Source organism: Limanda limanda, chromosome 3, assembly GCF_963576545.1.
Source record: "Limanda limanda chromosome 3, fLimLim1.1, whole genome shotgun sequence".
In the NCBI taxonomy this organism is placed as follows: Eukaryota; Metazoa; Chordata; class Actinopteri; order Pleuronectiformes; family Pleuronectidae; genus Limanda; species Limanda limanda.
Window position 1 is genome coordinate 5,285,876 of NC_083638.1, and position 17,973 is coordinate 5,303,848.

The 17,973-nt window shown below is 42.9% G+C and overlaps 1 protein-coding gene across 1 annotated transcript in view; it reads left to right on the forward strand.

The window, feature by feature from the left end:
- Nucleotides 1-2,390, forward strand: part of trip4 (thyroid hormone receptor interactor 4) — a 66,248-nt gene extending 63,858 nt beyond the window's left edge. Inside the window, exon 13 of the mRNA XM_061068329.1 lies at nucleotides 2,099-2,390. Coding sequence (XP_060924312.1) covers nucleotides 2,099-2,163 — 65 coding nt within the window. The 3' untranslated portion in view covers nucleotides 2,164-2,390. The remainder of the gene's footprint in view (nucleotides 1-2,098) is intronic.
- Nucleotides 2,391-17,973: the final 15,583 nt, after the last annotated feature.

Genomic DNA, 17,973 nt, shown 5'->3' on the forward strand with positions numbered 1-17,973 from the left:
ACAGCTCCGGTAGATTAGGAGGTCGGCGTCAGCTCCGTGGCTGCAGGAGTCTATTTACTCACCATATCTACAAGCATTGATATAAATAGCAACTTGATAAAAAAACCTCCAGAGAGTCTCTGCTGTTTTCCTCTTTGTAAACATCATCCAAGGTTCACATTCGCAACAAATTCCAACCATGGAATTCCTCCCAACAATGGAGGTTACTGTTTTATGACTTGAAGATGGAGGTTTCCTAATCAACAAGTTTGTGCAGGTGCTGGTTCGCTGGCTCAGCTACGAAATCCAAAAAGGATTAATGACAGAGTTGTAGGTTGTTACATTCTTGGCAGAGTAAGAAACGTGCTCAGACTTCAACATTCCTCGGATAAATCCATGGAGAACACTCACAACTGATTGAATAGTGTGATGTTTATTAGTTACCGCCCGGCTCTCTCACTTCTCTGTTTCCACCTGGTTCAACTCGTGTGCGTCTGCTGGAGTTTTCATACCAACACAAAGGTTCAGGCTCATTTCAAACCATTATACAATCCACTGTGGCATCTCCCTCCACTTCATGGGGACATTCCTCACACTGCTGCCACTAGGGGTGCTGTTTACCACGATGCCTTTCAATTCAATAATCAACACAGTTGTTGGATAAAGATTGATGATTATTACTAATTTATAAACGTAATTCTCATGTCATGATAATAGTAAACACATGACAACACAATGTAAATGATCAAGTGTCTCTAAAGCCTACGAGGCGACACAGAGCTGTGATTGGTAGCTTTGCATTTCCAGCAGACTCGCTGCCATTTTTTGAATTCAGTTGAAGGAACAACTTCTTTCTCTTCTTAGTTGCAGTTCTTTAAGAAAAGGTAATTGATCTTCAACATCTATCCGCTCCAACTCCAACCCGATACGCTTAATAACACTCTCCATTGTTCCGAAGTAATCCGAGACGCGCCGTAGAATTTGTAAATTCACAGACCAGTAACCGGAAACATTCAACACCAGCATATAATCTCTTTGTAATTGACTCACACACACACACACACACACACACCTTCGCAGAGCTATGAATGCTCGGCCCTGTGTGTTGGCTACGTGAGTTGGCTACGTGCGCTCCTACAGCGTGACCAGTTAGCGCTTGTGCAAAGTAGCATAGCAACAAAAATGAAGACGTAAAGCTAAAATTAGAAAACCCAATAAGTAAGAACATTTAATGTCCCATAAAATCTGATGCTGTCTGTTTGTATTCACTCACTCGTGGCCTCAGTCGGGTTTTGTCTCTGGAAGCTACGTTGACAACTACATGTCACATGATCTCATTTTCAAGATTTGGTTTCATATCTTTTGTTTTGCTGCCAACAAATTCAAATTAGACTAAGAAGAAACAGCTGATTTCATACAAATTCAATTTGTTTTTATGTCAGAACTTATTAAATAAATTGGTTTCCGGCTCCCTACAAACAAACCACTTCATACCAGCATAACAACTCCAATGCAATAGAGTTGAGTTTGGGGGAATTGAGCTATTTCCATCAACCTTTTCTACTGGAATATTTCAGAAACCACGTGAAAATACTGTAACTGAAAAATTGACTCTCAACTCGAGCCTTCTGGTCTTTTCAGCCCCGTTTAAACAGCCTGTTCAAGGTGAGAATATTGTGACTTTACTGCACCTCACTCACTGTTCTTTATAACAGACAGTGTGCTGTAGCAGTTCTTCACACATCAACGTCTGTGTAGAAGAGAGAGCCGACACATCACGCCTCTAATTCCAGAATACCACTACGCCGTCTATAATCACACACTGGCTTTACGCTGGCTTGCGTAGTCCAGTGTAAACAAGCAAACCTGGTATAATGAGGGGTCACTGTAATGGCTCTATATCTGGATCTGGTTTAAAGGGGCTTCGCTCGCCCTCTCGCTCCCTCGCTCTGTGTGTGCCTGTCTCCCTCCATCCCCTCCCCAGTCCACCCAAGGCCGCCTCTAATCAGCAGGCCTTGAGCTCTCATAAAGGTCACTCTGTCCCTTTGATGGTGTTTTGATTCATCCCTTCCTCTTCTCTCCCCTCCCACCCTTCCCTTTCACCCCCTTTCTCTCCCAGGGAAGCTGGAGAGCCAATACCACCAGGGTGCCAAGAAGGGGCTGGTCCCGTCAGCTGCAGAGTGACGTCAGAGGAGAAGCTGAGGACAAATCGCCTGATCTCACGGGAACCAGGCGAATTAGGTTCTCCAGGAATCAGCCAGTTTCCACAGGGGTAGTCTCAACCATGGTTCAGGAGTTGTCACTGCTGGAATATTATCAGTATGGACTCATTCATCTGTCATTTATTTACTGACGTTTGCATCTCACTAAAGAAATGTACACTGCACATAAATATATAATTCTTGTGACAATTTGATGCATTTGTCTCTATTTTGTACAAAAATATAAGCTTGATAATTTGCTGTATTCCAATTAAAATTCAATTTGTTGAAGAAAATCCGTAAGCTAGTTGTTTCTCAAAGCAGGGTCTGGTTTCTCAAAGACATGAGCTAGAACCTTGATTAGCTTTCATAAATTCTATTCTAAAAAAATATTATAATATCTACTCAACAAGCTAATAACTACAGAGTTTCTTTGTCCTGCCATTTTCAGGATCTGAATATGAAAACACAAATGTCAGTTGCTCCGGACATTTTCCATAAGTGTTCCCTCCGGTAAGTGAAGGTTCTGACGTTTCTAACACTGGATGAAAGATCCTGTCCCTCTCTTCTCTTCAGTAGTCTGTCATTACCCTTCTCACACATGAGGCCACATTTAGAGCAACAATAGCACTCAGTTAAACCATCCACCTTCTAATTCATGTCAGTGAGACCTTTGCATTGGCAAAGCAGTGGGGGAGGGGAAGAGGAGGAGAGAGATCCAGAGGGATCCTGGATCAACAGTGGAATCCAGCATCACCCAGCAACGCACTGTTAAGACTCATAAAATACACGCATGTGCATATTCACTAACTTTTATTGTTTGAATGTGATTCTGTTGTTTACCTCACAGCTGCAGGAGGAGAAAATTGTTACTTTGCAGTGATGTTTTGAGTTTTATAGATTTCTTGCGTTCGAGGCGTAGAAACGAGCATCGGATGAGTCGACAGGCTCATGGGCTTCGTGGGAGACGTCAAGGAAAACCCTCAGGTCTTTGGAGGCAGAGATACTTTCAGTCTAAACATCTGACGCTGCACAACTTTAATATTGAAGGTGCATATTTCAGATGTGGCTGACCTGTGGTCACTGGTAGTAATGTGATAATTATATTAAGGCTGGTTTATGGTGTTTCAGAACAAATTTATGAATGGCCACAATGGAGTGATTACCAACACAGCCACCAGGACTCGTTTGGGACGGGGGGTTTTCCTACAAAATGCAAGTAATTAATACTTAATGTAAGTAAACAAATCTGTGAAATTTGTATTTTTTAAAAGGGGATTCCATTATTTTCACCCTTGTGTGGAAATAAACTGTACTTAAAAACGTTTGGAATCGATCCAGTAGATCACCTCCGCCAGCTGCCGAGGCATTTATTTTATTAACCTTTATTTATACTCATGTAGGGAGGCTCTCTTTTACAATGAAGTCGAGTGACTTCTAAAGGCCAATTCATTCTCTGCCCCGTGCCTGTGCTACGTGTGCACCAAGGTCATAGCATGACTCAGCCTTTCCCAACATGGCGGCAGCAGGTACAATGTAATCTTATGGGGCAACTCCACAAAATGTTCTCTCAAAAGTTTTAACCTCCAACCAAAAGCACAATAGCTTCACCTCTGTGGAGCTGTCAAGTCGTTAACTTGTGATGTGAACACACTTCTCACGACAAACAGATAACACAAGTGGAGACGCTTTCTAACCCAAAGGTGTGAACTGGTGCGTTTGTGCCTGGAACAGCTGAGACGGATGTTAACAGCAAGTGTGAACAGGAACTAGAGACTCCACCTCTGATGAGAGAAGCTGCTTTAGTGAGTAATGAGTGCAAACACAGTTCATTTTCGCAAATTAATCCATTACATGTTGTGTATTCCGTGTCATAGCTCTCTTTAATGTGTAACACAAAGACCTTGCTTCTCTGTGGATCTTATCAGGGGCAACTTGTGCCCTCTGAGTTGTTAATCCCACTCCTGGTAATCACACAAATGCATCAGCGTGATTGTGCGTCCAAAGTGTTGCAATAACTTAAGTCACGGCATTAAGATAAGAGATTCTGCAGGATTACAGCTTTTGTAGCTGTTTTTTTTTTTTTGCACTGCTGACTTTGTCCATCCTCGGGTATTAAAGACTCTTTAGAGCTTTAACCGAACAGTCAGATAGTTACTGAGCTACACTCACAAAGCCGGGTGTTTGGGTGTAATAACCGTCGTTAAACTGTGACTCACACGACATTGGCTTCAACCCGTGTTATAACAAAGGTCAGATTCATGACGGATTATGTCATCTTAACTTCCTTTAACAGTAAAGATAAGATCCCACTCGACTCGGGAGCCGAACGTGCACCGACGCCTCCCCGTGAAGTAATTTCTCCAGGTTTCTTCAAGGTCCCACTCCAAAGATATTTGACACTTTTATTAATAAGTGTGTCCTCTGGTTCCTGTGCTGTTGTGACAGCCTCCGATGTGCTTTCATTTTGTCTTTCAACGTTTTTTTTTTTGTACCTTTTCTTGCATCGCAGATCGTGTGTTTACTTCCTTCCCAATGTGTTGAGTGGCTCTTTGGCTAAGCTGTTTCTTGCCCCAAGGGCGTTTTTCACAAGTTTGAAAAGCAGAGCATGAATCACCAGCACACACACACACCCACACACACACACCCATCCATCCAGAGCTGTTGTGTTTTTGCCTGTGCCCTGCATTGTAATTCGCTGTTGATTATCTTAGATTTACTCTTGTTTGAGTTGCAGATTAGCTACAACTCTCCTCTCCGCTCCTTTCAGTGTGAGAACGCATAATTGCTCCGGCCCTCCCAGTAATCTCCCAACCCCGGAGAATGTAAGAGCTCTCTTTTGTAAAGTTTCTCCATAGAAGGTGTTTTTTTAGTTTTTTTTTTAGAGCAAGGCTGCTTAAGAATTTACTAAACTCGGCCCCCAGTGAATCAACGATGACAGCTACTTGCCCTGTGGGTGGCCTTTTCTTCTCTCCTACAGATCTGGGCCATTTCTCCAGATGAGAACCGACATCCAAGTTCAAATAAACAAGGGCTCTGTTCTGGTGCGCTCAACAATTAAGCACATGCGGTTTTTAAACCAAGCCTCCGTAGATAAACGCCATGAGATCATGTGCTGTTGGTTTTTCATGCACAAAAGATGATGTGATGAGAAACTGCTCCAGGTGATGCGTTTAAAGAATAAAACGACCATGATGTCTGAGTTAGAACGAGCTGTAACCGATTTAAACGCCAGGGGGAATTGTCTTGTTCTTAAAGGAGTGTGTGGGGGGGGGGGGGATATGTAGAAAAAGACTGATACAACTGTTTAATATGAAGCTACAGCCAGGAGCTAGTTAGCTTAGTGGAAACATGGCAACCGTGCGAACAAGCTAATTTGGCCGTAGAGTTTTCAGTGAGTTCCCGACGTTGAACATGACGCACTTCGGCAAAAACAGAAATGTAAACTCCCTCTACTGGCAAAAGGAAAATTAGTCAATTGCCTTTTTCAGCAGTTTTTTTTACGCAGTTTGAAAAACCTGCGTTAATCTGCTAATTTTGGTCTGAAAGAGTTAAAAGTCAACCGACCGGCTCGAGGTCTTCATGAGACCAGTCAGTTTCCTTTAGGATCAATTGTGAATCTGGTGCTAGCTCTGGTTGGTTCGACTTGTAAAGAACCAGTTTGGTTTTCCCCTGTTTGGAACCCCATCATTACCAGATCGTACGTCTCGGATTTCCCAACAACACTCGCGCTAGCTTCAAGCTCAACGTCAACAGTGACAGACGACAGTGTCTCTTCTCGGTTTAATTTAAAAACGTTCAATCTTCTTTGCAGACGACACGATCTACGTTTGTTTCTTTAACAGTGATCACGATGTTTTTGTTAGTCTTGTCGATCATGATAATCCCGCCCCTAGCCCCTGGGGTTTTTCTAGACCAGGATCAAGTACGGTCTCCTTTTACTTCTGAGACCAAACTCATTTTCAAATCCAGATCTATTGCTGCAGATTGTTTCTTTAATGGTGCAGCGGGTGGATATTATTCATCTAAATTTGTCTTTGAACAAATCCGACTAGTTTCCCTTTTATTCCGAGGACATTGTAATTATTACATGGCTGCTCTATTCTGCTGTGGCTGCTTGTTGATTGATCTAATTAGCAGATAGAGCGTCATGCTGCTGCCGGTGTTTGTGTTCCGTGTCTGTAAAGGTCAACCACAGTTAGCGTCAGAGCTAATTATCCACAGGTCTGGATTTGCTCGGGTCCCCCTCTGATCAGGTTTCTTTCAGGACGAACGAGGGAGGTTGTGTTTTCACTCGTCTGTTTGTCGGCTCGTCAGCAGGATTCCACAGAAACTACACAACAGATTTCCTTGAAACCTGGAAGGATGAGACAAGGTCGAAGAAAGAACACGTAACATTTTAGTGCAGAGCCGAACCACGAGTGAAAAATGTGGTTTTCAGCCCTTTCGTTTTTTGGATGAATCACACAAACAATGAATAACATTTTAATTAGTGAGTTTTAAAGATGCTGGTAGTTGGATTTTGATGAAATCCGGATTCCTTGTCTCAAGTCTTAACCAGCTGTCGACATCCATCTTTGCTTATAACTAAAATAAGAGTATTTTTTTCCCAAAATGTCAAACTTCTGCTTTCCATCCCACCAGCCTACGATCCGTGGTGTTTTATGCTCGAGTGCTGAGCCCGCGGCGTCTTCTGCTCCGTCCCGAGCCAACACACCCTGCTGTTAACGATGCTGGTGGATCGGGGGGGGGGGAACTAATCAGAGTAGATGAAGCAATATAACAAGCCGGGTCGGTTCCAGCTCTGAGCACCACCTGTTTCAGGAGAGGGTAAAACTCAAACTGCCGCCGCCGTCCAACTTCCATCCAGTCAGCGGCGCTTTCAAATGAAACTGGACGTTTAAAAAAAAAAAAAAAAAGGTAATGTATTTATTCTGGGTTCGGGCAGAAGGAGACGCCCGGCTGAATTTCCTGATTAAACTGAAATGTAATTGACTCCGGTCCAACAGTATGGCCTCCTCGCCATTAAGCCAAGTTTCCAGTTGTAGAAGCAGCAGGACCTTTGTGTGCTCGCTGAGAGACTGATTGGACTGAGGGCAGAGGGTCCCTCCCCCATCCCCCCCATCCCCACAGGCCTGGAAGATGAATTAGGCTCTGCAGCACTTTAGAGGGGGTGGTGGCAGCCGGGGGGGGGGGGACAATACAACCTGGGAACGGCTTGTGGCTCATCCATCTCATAATCTGTCACAGGGCGCCGCCTGTCAAACCACAGCGGACGTGGAAAGGAAATATTTGGACAAGCTCATCGGCTCTTTGAGGACAATCTGACGGAAGAATGTGACGACCTGAAATCCCTTAACTTAGCTAATCAACATTTCAGGACTTCACACTTCACTCGCCTCATCGCCTCCACCGGGCCGGCGGGAACTGATCCCTGCACTTTCCTCATCAGGTCAATGAGTAATAGATTACTCGGATGCAGGAGCCAGGCTTTCCAGATTCCTCCCCTGCTCTGCTTTTGTGCCGTGTGTGTGTGTGTGTGTGTGTCATTGTGTGTTGGCTGTGGTTGGCTCGGGGGTCCGGGGTGGGGGCCCCAGCCGAGGGGTCCCTCAGGGCAAGTGAGTAAACGAGGGAGATCTGAGGCGCGGATGTGTTCTCTGCTCACAAGGAGCTACAAGCCGTTTGGCCTGGCGGCGTGGGAAACAGTTAACGTTCACTTTATGGCTCAGCCCACAGTTTACAGTGTAATTTCATTGAATGAATCAGGTACTAATAAAATATGACTTTTTCCAGCTGTAAATGTGGAAGAACACAAGGGAGGAACCAGTGGGTGTTTAGGTCTCCTTGTAAATGTTGGGCACAAACAGGATAAAGAACCATGAGACAAAACTTAACTGAGAAAACAAAATAATTTACCCAAAGTGAAAAGTTTCTTTAAACCTATTTTGATTGTAGTCATATGAAGCTTGTCTCCTTTTTAAAGTAACGCTTTGAATTTTACAACCAAAATACACCTGAAGTAAATAACACTATCTGAGTCAAAGAGTCTTTAACCTTTAGCTGCATAACAACTTATATATAACGACTACACCTCGATAAGCCGTGGACTCAAATCTGACAGTTTAAATTGCCTTTGCTCTGAGTCGCCTATAGTGACGATGCAGTTTACAGTTAACTGACAAGTCAATCATTATTATAGAGTTAAGCCCCTTTTCTCTAATTTTCATTCCCCACAGTTACTCCAACATTAGTGAGGCCTCCTCCATTGTCATTTTGGAAACGTCTAATGTTTTCACCAAAGCCCATTTGACTTCTCTCTGTAACCCCACGATTAAAGGAGTCAGAATCGTGAAACCATAATAACTTTGTAGGTTCTAAGGTATATCTGTGTAAATACCAATTTTCCCAAACTATTTAGTTGCAGAGTAATGTGTCCAACATGTTCTTAGTATTTTTACCAAATCTGAGTTTCCTTTATTCCTCCTTTCCTCTGAAATTACTTCTCCCGTGTTTACATGGTGTCCAAAGGAAATCATTTTAAACACGTTTTATTAGATCCTGATTCATACAACTTAAGTACATTTCTTGTTATCATGATATTTCCAGGAACGACTGTGACCAAAGTGTATTTTATACAAATCAAATATTTGCAGTATAGAACCGAGCGGACAAAAGGAATCGTGGCCTGAAAGGAAAACGACCGAGTCCTCCAAAGGAGAGCAGCTGCAATAATTCAATTAAAAATGGATTTCCCATCACAAATGGCCTTCGCTCGCTGCCTCCTCTAAAGATCCACTGATAAGTGATCAATTTAGTCCTCGACCTTTAACCTTTGCTGAATGAGATGGTACCTGCAACAACACAAATGTGGTGGTAGATGTTTAGAATTATGAGCACATTCATTTTCCAAAGAGAACACTTAGTGAGATATTCGACAATCAGCTTTAAAGAGACTCCTGAGAGTAGAGAGCAGACGGAAAATATAAAACGTGATCTGATCTTCATCAAGTCATTTCCACCAGTCTGTGCTGAGGCTGAACTGCACCAACACTCATAGTTCTCCATGTCTGTATTGAACAGGCCGATGAAACCTCTGCTGGGAAAAGTGAGCGAAGCGTAGGATTTAATAATTGGTCGATGCTCGTTTGGCAGCGCTGACCTGAGAGCAGCTCTGCCAGAATGTGCAGATCGGACCTGCACAGTGTTCAGGAGGAAGATCGGACCATTGTTCCCACAGATCTGCTTCGGCTCAGATCTGAGGACGTCTGGTGCGACGCCGTTTGGGTTTGAGTTCTGTCTGAGTCGTTCCAAGAGGCAGAGCAGCCTCCACTGGGCTGATGGGATGATGTTCTCGTGTTGGTATGCAGACCAGTACAATCTTTACCTCATACATAGTTCTGTTCTCTTCCAAAAACATTCAAAAACATGTTTCCGATAGCATGGTGGAGTGGTAGGGTTCTCTGGCAAACTGGATCTGCATCTCTACATGTATGACAGCCATTAGATTCAATATGTCCGTATGTATTGGTGAGAGCTTGATACTGTAACTCCTTCCCTGGGTGGTTACTCTGCAGATTCAGGCTCCAAATGCACAACATGTCAGCGTTAAAGGGATAGTTCACCGAAAAATGAAAAATCACTTACCACTGTGCCGATGGTGGGGGGAGGGGATGAAGTGTGTGAGTCCATAAAACACGTCTGGAGTCTCAGGGGTAAACAGCGTTTCAGCAGAATCCAATACAATTGAAGAAATTAGTGAAATCTCTGCAGACGTAATAAAACCCTAACCACGACATTCATATTCTACTTGAAACTACGTGTTTTAAGACTAAATTTCCTATCTAAAAGAGATAGCAGGCAACTTGGAGTAAATGTTACCCATCTTTGTTTCAGGCAAAAAAAAAAAATCATATAAAATCTGAAGGTCAGCATTTAGAAAAGACCTTTAGACCTGTAAAAAGTAACTGAGTGGAACATGAAAAGTCCTCTTTTTGTTTTAGATCTTACATACAGCGTTTGGTCAGTATTTTTGAGTTAAAAAAACCCCTCTAGTCTACTGTACAATCCTCTCGGAGCCGCATTCACATTCTTACGGGCTCAACAGAAACACAAACACACACTCACCACTTCCAGTAGAGGACATTTAGGCTAAAAACACGATGTAAATGACCTCATTTCCAGTCAAATTTGAATGTCAGGGCTTGTGGACACTAGGATGACACCACACGAGCAGAATGGAGTCATGAAAATAATTCACTAATTTCTTCAATTCTATAACGCTGTTCACCCGTGAAACTCCGTAAACTCTATATGGTTTAAGTAACGACTTGTATCAGTAAGACTCCAAATTAAACGTGATTTAAATTCATATTCCACCATCTTTGAGGACAAACCGATGAATAAATGGAGATTCTTCCAAAAGGCTTCACTTCCCTCTTCCTGCCACATTAAGTCGGTGCTCTGAAAGCAGCAGCACCAGGACGTCTTCACAGCTCCTCAGAGCTTGTCATCGCACATGAAGCCACACTGAGGAGAGTTCAAATGATCGCTGTCTTCAAGGCCCTTTCTGTCAGGAGGGCTAAATCTCTCAACACAGGGATTTCCAGGCTTTACTCTCTGGAATATGTTAAATGTTCCCTTCCAAGCTCCAGTTTGCTCAGGAGCCGGCACTGGGAGCTGATACATAACGTGATTACTCTGGATTAACTGTTCGTATTCTGCCACATGAGAGACAACAAATGCGAGCTTGTTTTCTTGCCGCAGGCTCATGGAATGTGTACCTATTCATGGGATTGTTGAAATGTAATGATGTGACAAATGCTTGGATATTTGAAATTGAGGAGACGGCAAAAAAAGAAAACATTTAGGGAAAAGAAACTCCCAACCCCCAGATACTAAATCTTTATTTCTAGATTTGCTCTCGGATATATTTAGCAAATGTCTCATGACTGTTGCATGATTTCTGTTGGATTAATTGGGTCAAGGCCTAATTATGAGCCAAATAAAATGCTGATTTGAATTTAGAAAATGACAAATCATTGCTTTGACACTTTTTGCCAGAAGAGCGATGTGGAACGAGTAAGAAAGAAACATTAATATCTCTTTAACAATCTGTGAATCCCTCGTTTCAGCCTTTTTGTGCAAACTCCAAGTCCCATATTTAATCTGTGAGTTTTCCAGGATCTCTGTCTTTGATATAATCTCCCATATCCAAATGTGTCCAGTATGACTTCATTGATGCCGCTGCAGATTACCGCTCGGCTCGCGGCTGATCTCATGCTGAAGAAAACGGATTTCTCCCGAGCTTAATGCATGTTGTTGTCTCGTGACTCCAGTCCATTAAGCACTAATGGTACATGACCTTCGCTGGTGTTTGCTCGGCTATAACGAGACAATCGAAGCACAGAAGACAAACGTGCATCTCTCCCCCCCCCCCCCCCCCCCCCCGCTCATCTGAATCTGCTGTAACAACACTTCACTCATTCACTGCTCCCCCTTATAACAGCTGCACAGTGCTTTCCTCCTCAGAGTTGATCCATCCTCTGTTCCAACTGCAAAACAAATGGAGATCTCACCTTTGTTGTTTTAGCACAGACACTCTGGAATTATCCTCCACAATCTAATGGATTTTCTGAATTTGAATGTTTTAAAAATCCATCTTTATGACCAAGTAATGTCATAGACCTCCATCCCTGCTAACTTCACTTTCCATGAAGTATTTGTGCACTACTCCAGTTTGCAACACATATCCACCATGTGCCTTATGACTGCATATTTTGTCGTACTGTGGAATATGTTTTTAGTATTTTAGTATAATATTTTGGGCACTTGTATGTTCTGTGTACTTCTGAGAAACGGATGTCTATGTTCTGTACTAATTGCAGAATTGACAATAAAGTTGACTTTGACTATCTAATGTTTTGGTTCAGTTTTGTTCTTAACTGTGTTTAATATTTAATTTGTTTTTTCTGTATTTGTTTATTCTTTTATATACATTTTGAACATCAGTAACAATAACTGTATAAAATGATTGACTACATGTAGCCTCCCCAAAGTAAAGCCAAAATATTTTGATCGCCCTCGGTGGCTGGCTGCATAGACCTGACTCCCTCCATGTTGGTGGATGGGACATTTAGACAGTTCATATTACACAGATGTTTGTTCAAGTGTTTGTATTCCTGATATTTGTCATTTGATTACATAAAAATGGGCTGAAATATCATGATTGACAGCTGAGACTGACTTGTGTTGTGATTGGTCGAGTGCAGGGTATTAGCGAGAATCTCAATTCCATGGTACCACCCCCCTGATCACTGCTGCTCCATATAAGGGGTCGCTATCGTCCATATATACAATCAATGATTCTTATTCTAGCAAAGCCTCATAGAGCTGCGTATGTTTGCCAAAGATCATCTTACGCTGACATTTATTAAGTAGATCAGGGGATTTCCAGAAGTCATTGAGGTTCATCCACTGGGGACCATAAACGTCAGCATTGGATTTAATGTCTATCAACACAATAATTGTCGAGATAATACACTCGAAAACCAAAATGTGGAGCCGTAAGATGACAAGTCGATGGATCATTAAACCCTTGGACAGTAGATTAAGATTAAGATACATTTATTTGTCCCAAACACATGCACAGACATGCACAAGCTCACTCATGCAAGGAGGGAAATTTAACCTCTGCTTTTAACCCATCTGGTGCAGGACACACAGAGCAGTGAGCAGCCATGTACGGCGCCCGGGGAGCAGATGTTGGGGGAGTAAGGTGCCTTGCTCAGGGGCACTAGACAGGGTAGGGAGAATCCTCTTGGATTTTTGGACAGATCAATCCAGGTTCGTCTTTTTGTTGTTTCTCCGTGGAGTCGAACCAGAGACGAATCAGAGACCTTTTCTGCCCAGAGTCCAAGTTTCTGCCACTAGTCAACCGCCTCCATGGTCCACTTGGGACCATGATCATCCCATCCAGTAGTGAGACGTGTCATCATGGACCAACGTGACAAACCGACTCTAAAGACCAGCTGCTAACTTGACTGATATGAAAAAAGTACTTTTTTGTTTTGTAGTTACACTCTGTAGTGTCACCTTCCTCTCCTGCCTGTGATGAATGTGTTACGTTGCCGTCAGCCGACAGATCCTTCATCTAAACACGCTGAAGAACAAGCCTCTCTCTTCGATGGGCTTCAAGGCTTCACAGTTCCTTTTATAGAGTAATGGAAAGACGATCACACGACTCCAGCCGGCCCCTCTGTGATTCCACATGCCTGATTAGCCCTTTTTTCCCCCTGATGGAAAACACATGGCTTCCACGCAGCTTGTTCACTTCAGGTTTCGGTCGGGGTAAAACGCTCCGCAGCGAGAGCGCCTGGTTCGGAGCCTCGGCCTTGAAGAGCAGTCATCATCAGAGCGCCGTCCCCTCTGGTCCCCCCCCCCCACCCACCAGGCAGCCACTGACTGTTATTCAGCTTTCCAATGGAAGCTGGCCGGTCCCTGGGGAATGCATGAGTGTGCCTGCCAGCAGGAATGCATCCGAGGCAATAGAGAAAGATGGAGGATGGATGGATGGATGGAGGATGGTGAGAAGCTGCTGCTGCTGCTGCTTTTTCCTCTGTGTGAAAATGAGTCCATTAATTCAGCCCCCCACCCCACCCTCTCCCCTATACCTCCCCCCAGCCCTCCCTGTGCCTGTTGTCTCTGTTTGTTAGCGAGATGATTCCTTCTGTCATGTCAAAGGCAACATTATCATATTCCTGTTGCCTGGGAAACCAGCGCAGAGCCAGACAACGACTTAAAGCCTCCGTGGTGTTTGAAGCTGGGGAACATGAAAGGTTATCCACGGTTCTGTGAGAGTCGGTATAGTGACATATCTGAAAAGGTCTTATTGTTGGATGTTTTCTTTCTTTCTCTCTCCTTGCTTTTACTCGCTCGCTGTTACCTGAGAATTCGCCCCCTTGGTTTGTTTGTTAATGGATTCACTTCAGTGAAATAAGAACCGGGCTCATAGGCAGACACAACAGTAACATGTTCTATTCACCCTGAAGCGTGAAGATCAAGTTTTGACCGCAGCATTGTTTTCTTCCGTCTAATCAGATCAGACCATCTACTGATTTAAGAGTGTTGACATTCATTTGATGCGGCTGGAGAAACATGAACCTGCAATTATGAACAGATGATATCGGTAACTACCTTAAAAAGTGTGTTACACCATCACAGCATGTAACGGATTAACCTGCGTGAAGTGTTTATTATCCACCGCTTTATTGATACTTCATATGGATTTCTACACCAACAGAAGAGAAACCCACAGCTTTATTAATGTTTAATAAATCATCTACTGAGGGAATTTTGATCAGTTAGAAACCGTTAGTATGATCAACGTTTTGGTTTCCAGGTTGTGACTCGTCCCTGTGGCGGCTGTTTCTCCTCCTGCAGCGTGAAGCTTCATCTGCTGATGAGCTCTTTGGTTCATCGTGAAGACGACTCAGCAACTTCCCTCCTTGAAAAGATCTACGGAAATAACGACTTATTATAACATGTTACCTGCGAAAACATTCATCAACAAGTTAGTCATGTTAATATCTGTATTTTGATTAGGCTCATTACATAGTGAGAAACCCATGAGTGATTTTATTAATTAAAAAATCACCAAATTGTATAAATACATTGTTACATTAAGCGTTAAATGAGAATAGTAATCCTCATGGTCCATAAAACAAGTGTCCCTATTGTGACAGGAATTCTATATACATGTATGAGTGCATGTATATACAGTATTCTGTTGTTTCATTGTTCTTTATTTCCATTGATTTACCAACTGTTAAAAGTATTATTTTTTTGATGTGTTCGAATTATGAAAATTCCACTTTTGTAGTGTTTCTACACGTTAATTTGGGTATCTGGCATGTTTTAAGATTAAGATTAAGATACATTTATCTGTCCCAAACACATGCACAGACATGCACAGCACACTCATGCAATTGTAGGGAAATTTAACCTCTACTTTTAACCCATCTGGTGCCATGTACGGCGCCCGGGGAGCAGATGTTGGGGGAGTAAGGTGCCTTGCTCGGGGGCACTAGACAGGGTAGGGAGAATCCTCTTGGATTTTTGGACGGATCAATCCAGGTTCGTCTTCTTGTTGTTTCTCCGTGGAGTCGAACCAGAGACCTTTACTGCCCATAGTCCACGTTTCTGCCACTAGTCCACCGCCTCTCAGAAACGTCCTCTACTTCAGAAACGTCAGAAACGTCCCCTACACTCATTATAGATACCATATTTGCCAAAGCGCTTCACTTCGGTTTTGCAAACCTCGGATACGCCTGGAATAGCTAGCTAGCAGCATGAAGCGAATGAAGCACTCAAGATGCGCTGTGGTCATCTGCACCGATCCGCACAGATCTGCTTGGGGCCCCAATAGCCAAGGAAAACTTCCACAAAGTAACTCGATAGTTATTAAAAGTTTCAAATCACGACCACGCGCCTACGTGTTCACACATTACCTTTCAGTATGGGGTAGAGGATGGCGCACACGTAACCGACAGCAGACACACAAGCCACAGAGCTTAGGAAGGACAGGGCGATCCTGGACCAGCGTCTGGAGCCCTGCCGGTGGGGGGCCGTTCGATCCGTGGCCCCTGACCAGGCCCTCCATCCGGGTCCCATGGGGAGAGAGTCTGGATGTTCCATTTCTCTTAAAACCTCTGTGATCCGCCGCAGCTCCGAGTTAGATGACATTTGGGCTCATTAGCATTTAAAGGAACAGGCACTCAAACAGGTCACTCTGAGGAGGGCTGGTTTAGACCGGGTAGAAAACGTGCTGTTTAAAATGATCCTAGTGGTATTTTGAACAAAGTGTGTTACAGACATTTCATTAAGACCCCAATGAACTATATCTGCTTGTGGTAAAATGGGCATATGATGGGTCCTTTGAATTAAACAGTTTTTTTGCTTGTTGCCTTTGATGTTTGACTTTGAAGTGGCTTTGAAAGGTGCTGTATATAATAAATGCATAGTTATAAGTATTGCTTGGTGGTTCCAGTCATATGGTTCCAGTCGCCAGCCAACTGAACAAAGAAGAAGAAGAAAGGTAACGTGTATTATGCATTCAACATGTTTGTGTTTGTGTAGCTTGTTTTGTAGTGCACGTTGTAAATCAGCCTTTCCCTCTATTTGCTTTTAATAAATCTTAAAATCAGTACATTACAAAAGTGAGGGGTGGAAGGTTTGGGGTTGGAGAGGGATTCGACCCGTGAGTATTTGTGAAATCCTGCCACAGCCGCGTTTATCACACTAAGGGGTCCCCTGGTTTCCTTTGTATTTTTCGCAATTTTGGTTATTTGCGCGTGTTGTGACTTTTTGCACCACGTTTTTATATTAGCCTTTGTTGTGTATTTGTTGTTTCTTTTTGCAATGAGTTTCTATATTTGCCTTTGATGTTTCTTTTTGCAGCGAGTTTCTATATTTGCTTGTGTTGTGTCTTTTTGCAGCGATTTTATATATTTGCTCGTGTTGTGTCTTTTTGCAGCGATTTTATATATTTGCCTTTGTTGTGTCTTTTTTTGCAGCGAGTTTCTATATTTGCTTGTTTTGTATCTTTGCAGCGAGTTTCTATATTTGTTGGTGTTGTGTCTTTTGGCAGCGATTTGTCTATATTTGCTTGTGTTGTGTCTTTTTGCAGCGCGTTTCTGTACTTGCTTGTGTTGAGTCTTTTTGCAGCGATTTGTCTATATTTGCTCGTGTTGGGTTTTTATGCAGCGATTTTATATATTTGCCTTTGTTGTGTCTTTTTGCAGTGATTTTATATATTTGCTTGTTTTGTGTCTTTTTGCAGCGAGTTTCTTTATTTGTTGGTGTTGTGTCTTTTTGCAGCGATTTGTCTATATTTGCCTTTGTTGTGTCTTTCTGCAGCGAGTTTCTATATTTGCTTGTGTTGTGTTTTTTTTCTCAGCGATTTTATATATTTGCCTTTGTTGTGTCTTTTTGCAGCGATTTTATATATTTGCTTGTTTTGTGTCTTTTTGCAGCAAGTTTCTTTATTTGTTGGTCTTGTGTCTTTTTGCAGCGATTTGTCTATATTTGCCTTTGTTGTGTCTTTTTGCAGCAAGTTTCTTTATTTGTTGGTGTTGTGTTTTTTTGCAGCGATTTTATATATTTGCCTTTGTTGTGTCTTTTTGCAGCGAGTTTCTATATTTGCTTGTTTTGTCTTTTTGCAGCGAGTTTCTATATTTGCTTGTCTTGTGTCTTTTTGCAGCAAGTTTCTATATTTGCTTGTCTTGTGTCTTTTTGCAGCAAGTTTCTATATTTGCTTGTCTTGTGTCTTTTTGCAGCAAGTTTCTATATTTGCTCGTGTTGTGTCTTTTTGCAGCAAGTTTCTATATTTGGTTGTGTTGTGTCTTTTTGCAGCGATTTTATATATTAGCCGTTGTTGTGTCTTTTTGCTGCGAGTTTCTTGCTTTGCAGGGCATGTGTCCCTCAAATTGATGAAGTTGTCATCTTTTTTTCCACGTGTCTTTTCTATCTGCAATGTGCAGTGCATTGAGCTCTCTCGGCCTCCGTAGATATCTTGCGGGATTTCCCCCCTTCTTGCAGAAGCAAACAAATCAAATCCCGGTCCAGTCCAGTGGCTCCAGCTCCACATCTTGTCTTTTTTCTCAAACCCCGGCTCTGAGGACGAGGACAGTCCACTCCCTCTCGGATCCGCTGTTCCGGGGTTTGGCTCGCCCTCCCGCTGCTGCTCCTCGGCTACATTGTATCAGTTCCCACACGAAGCAGCAGCAGCAGCAGCATC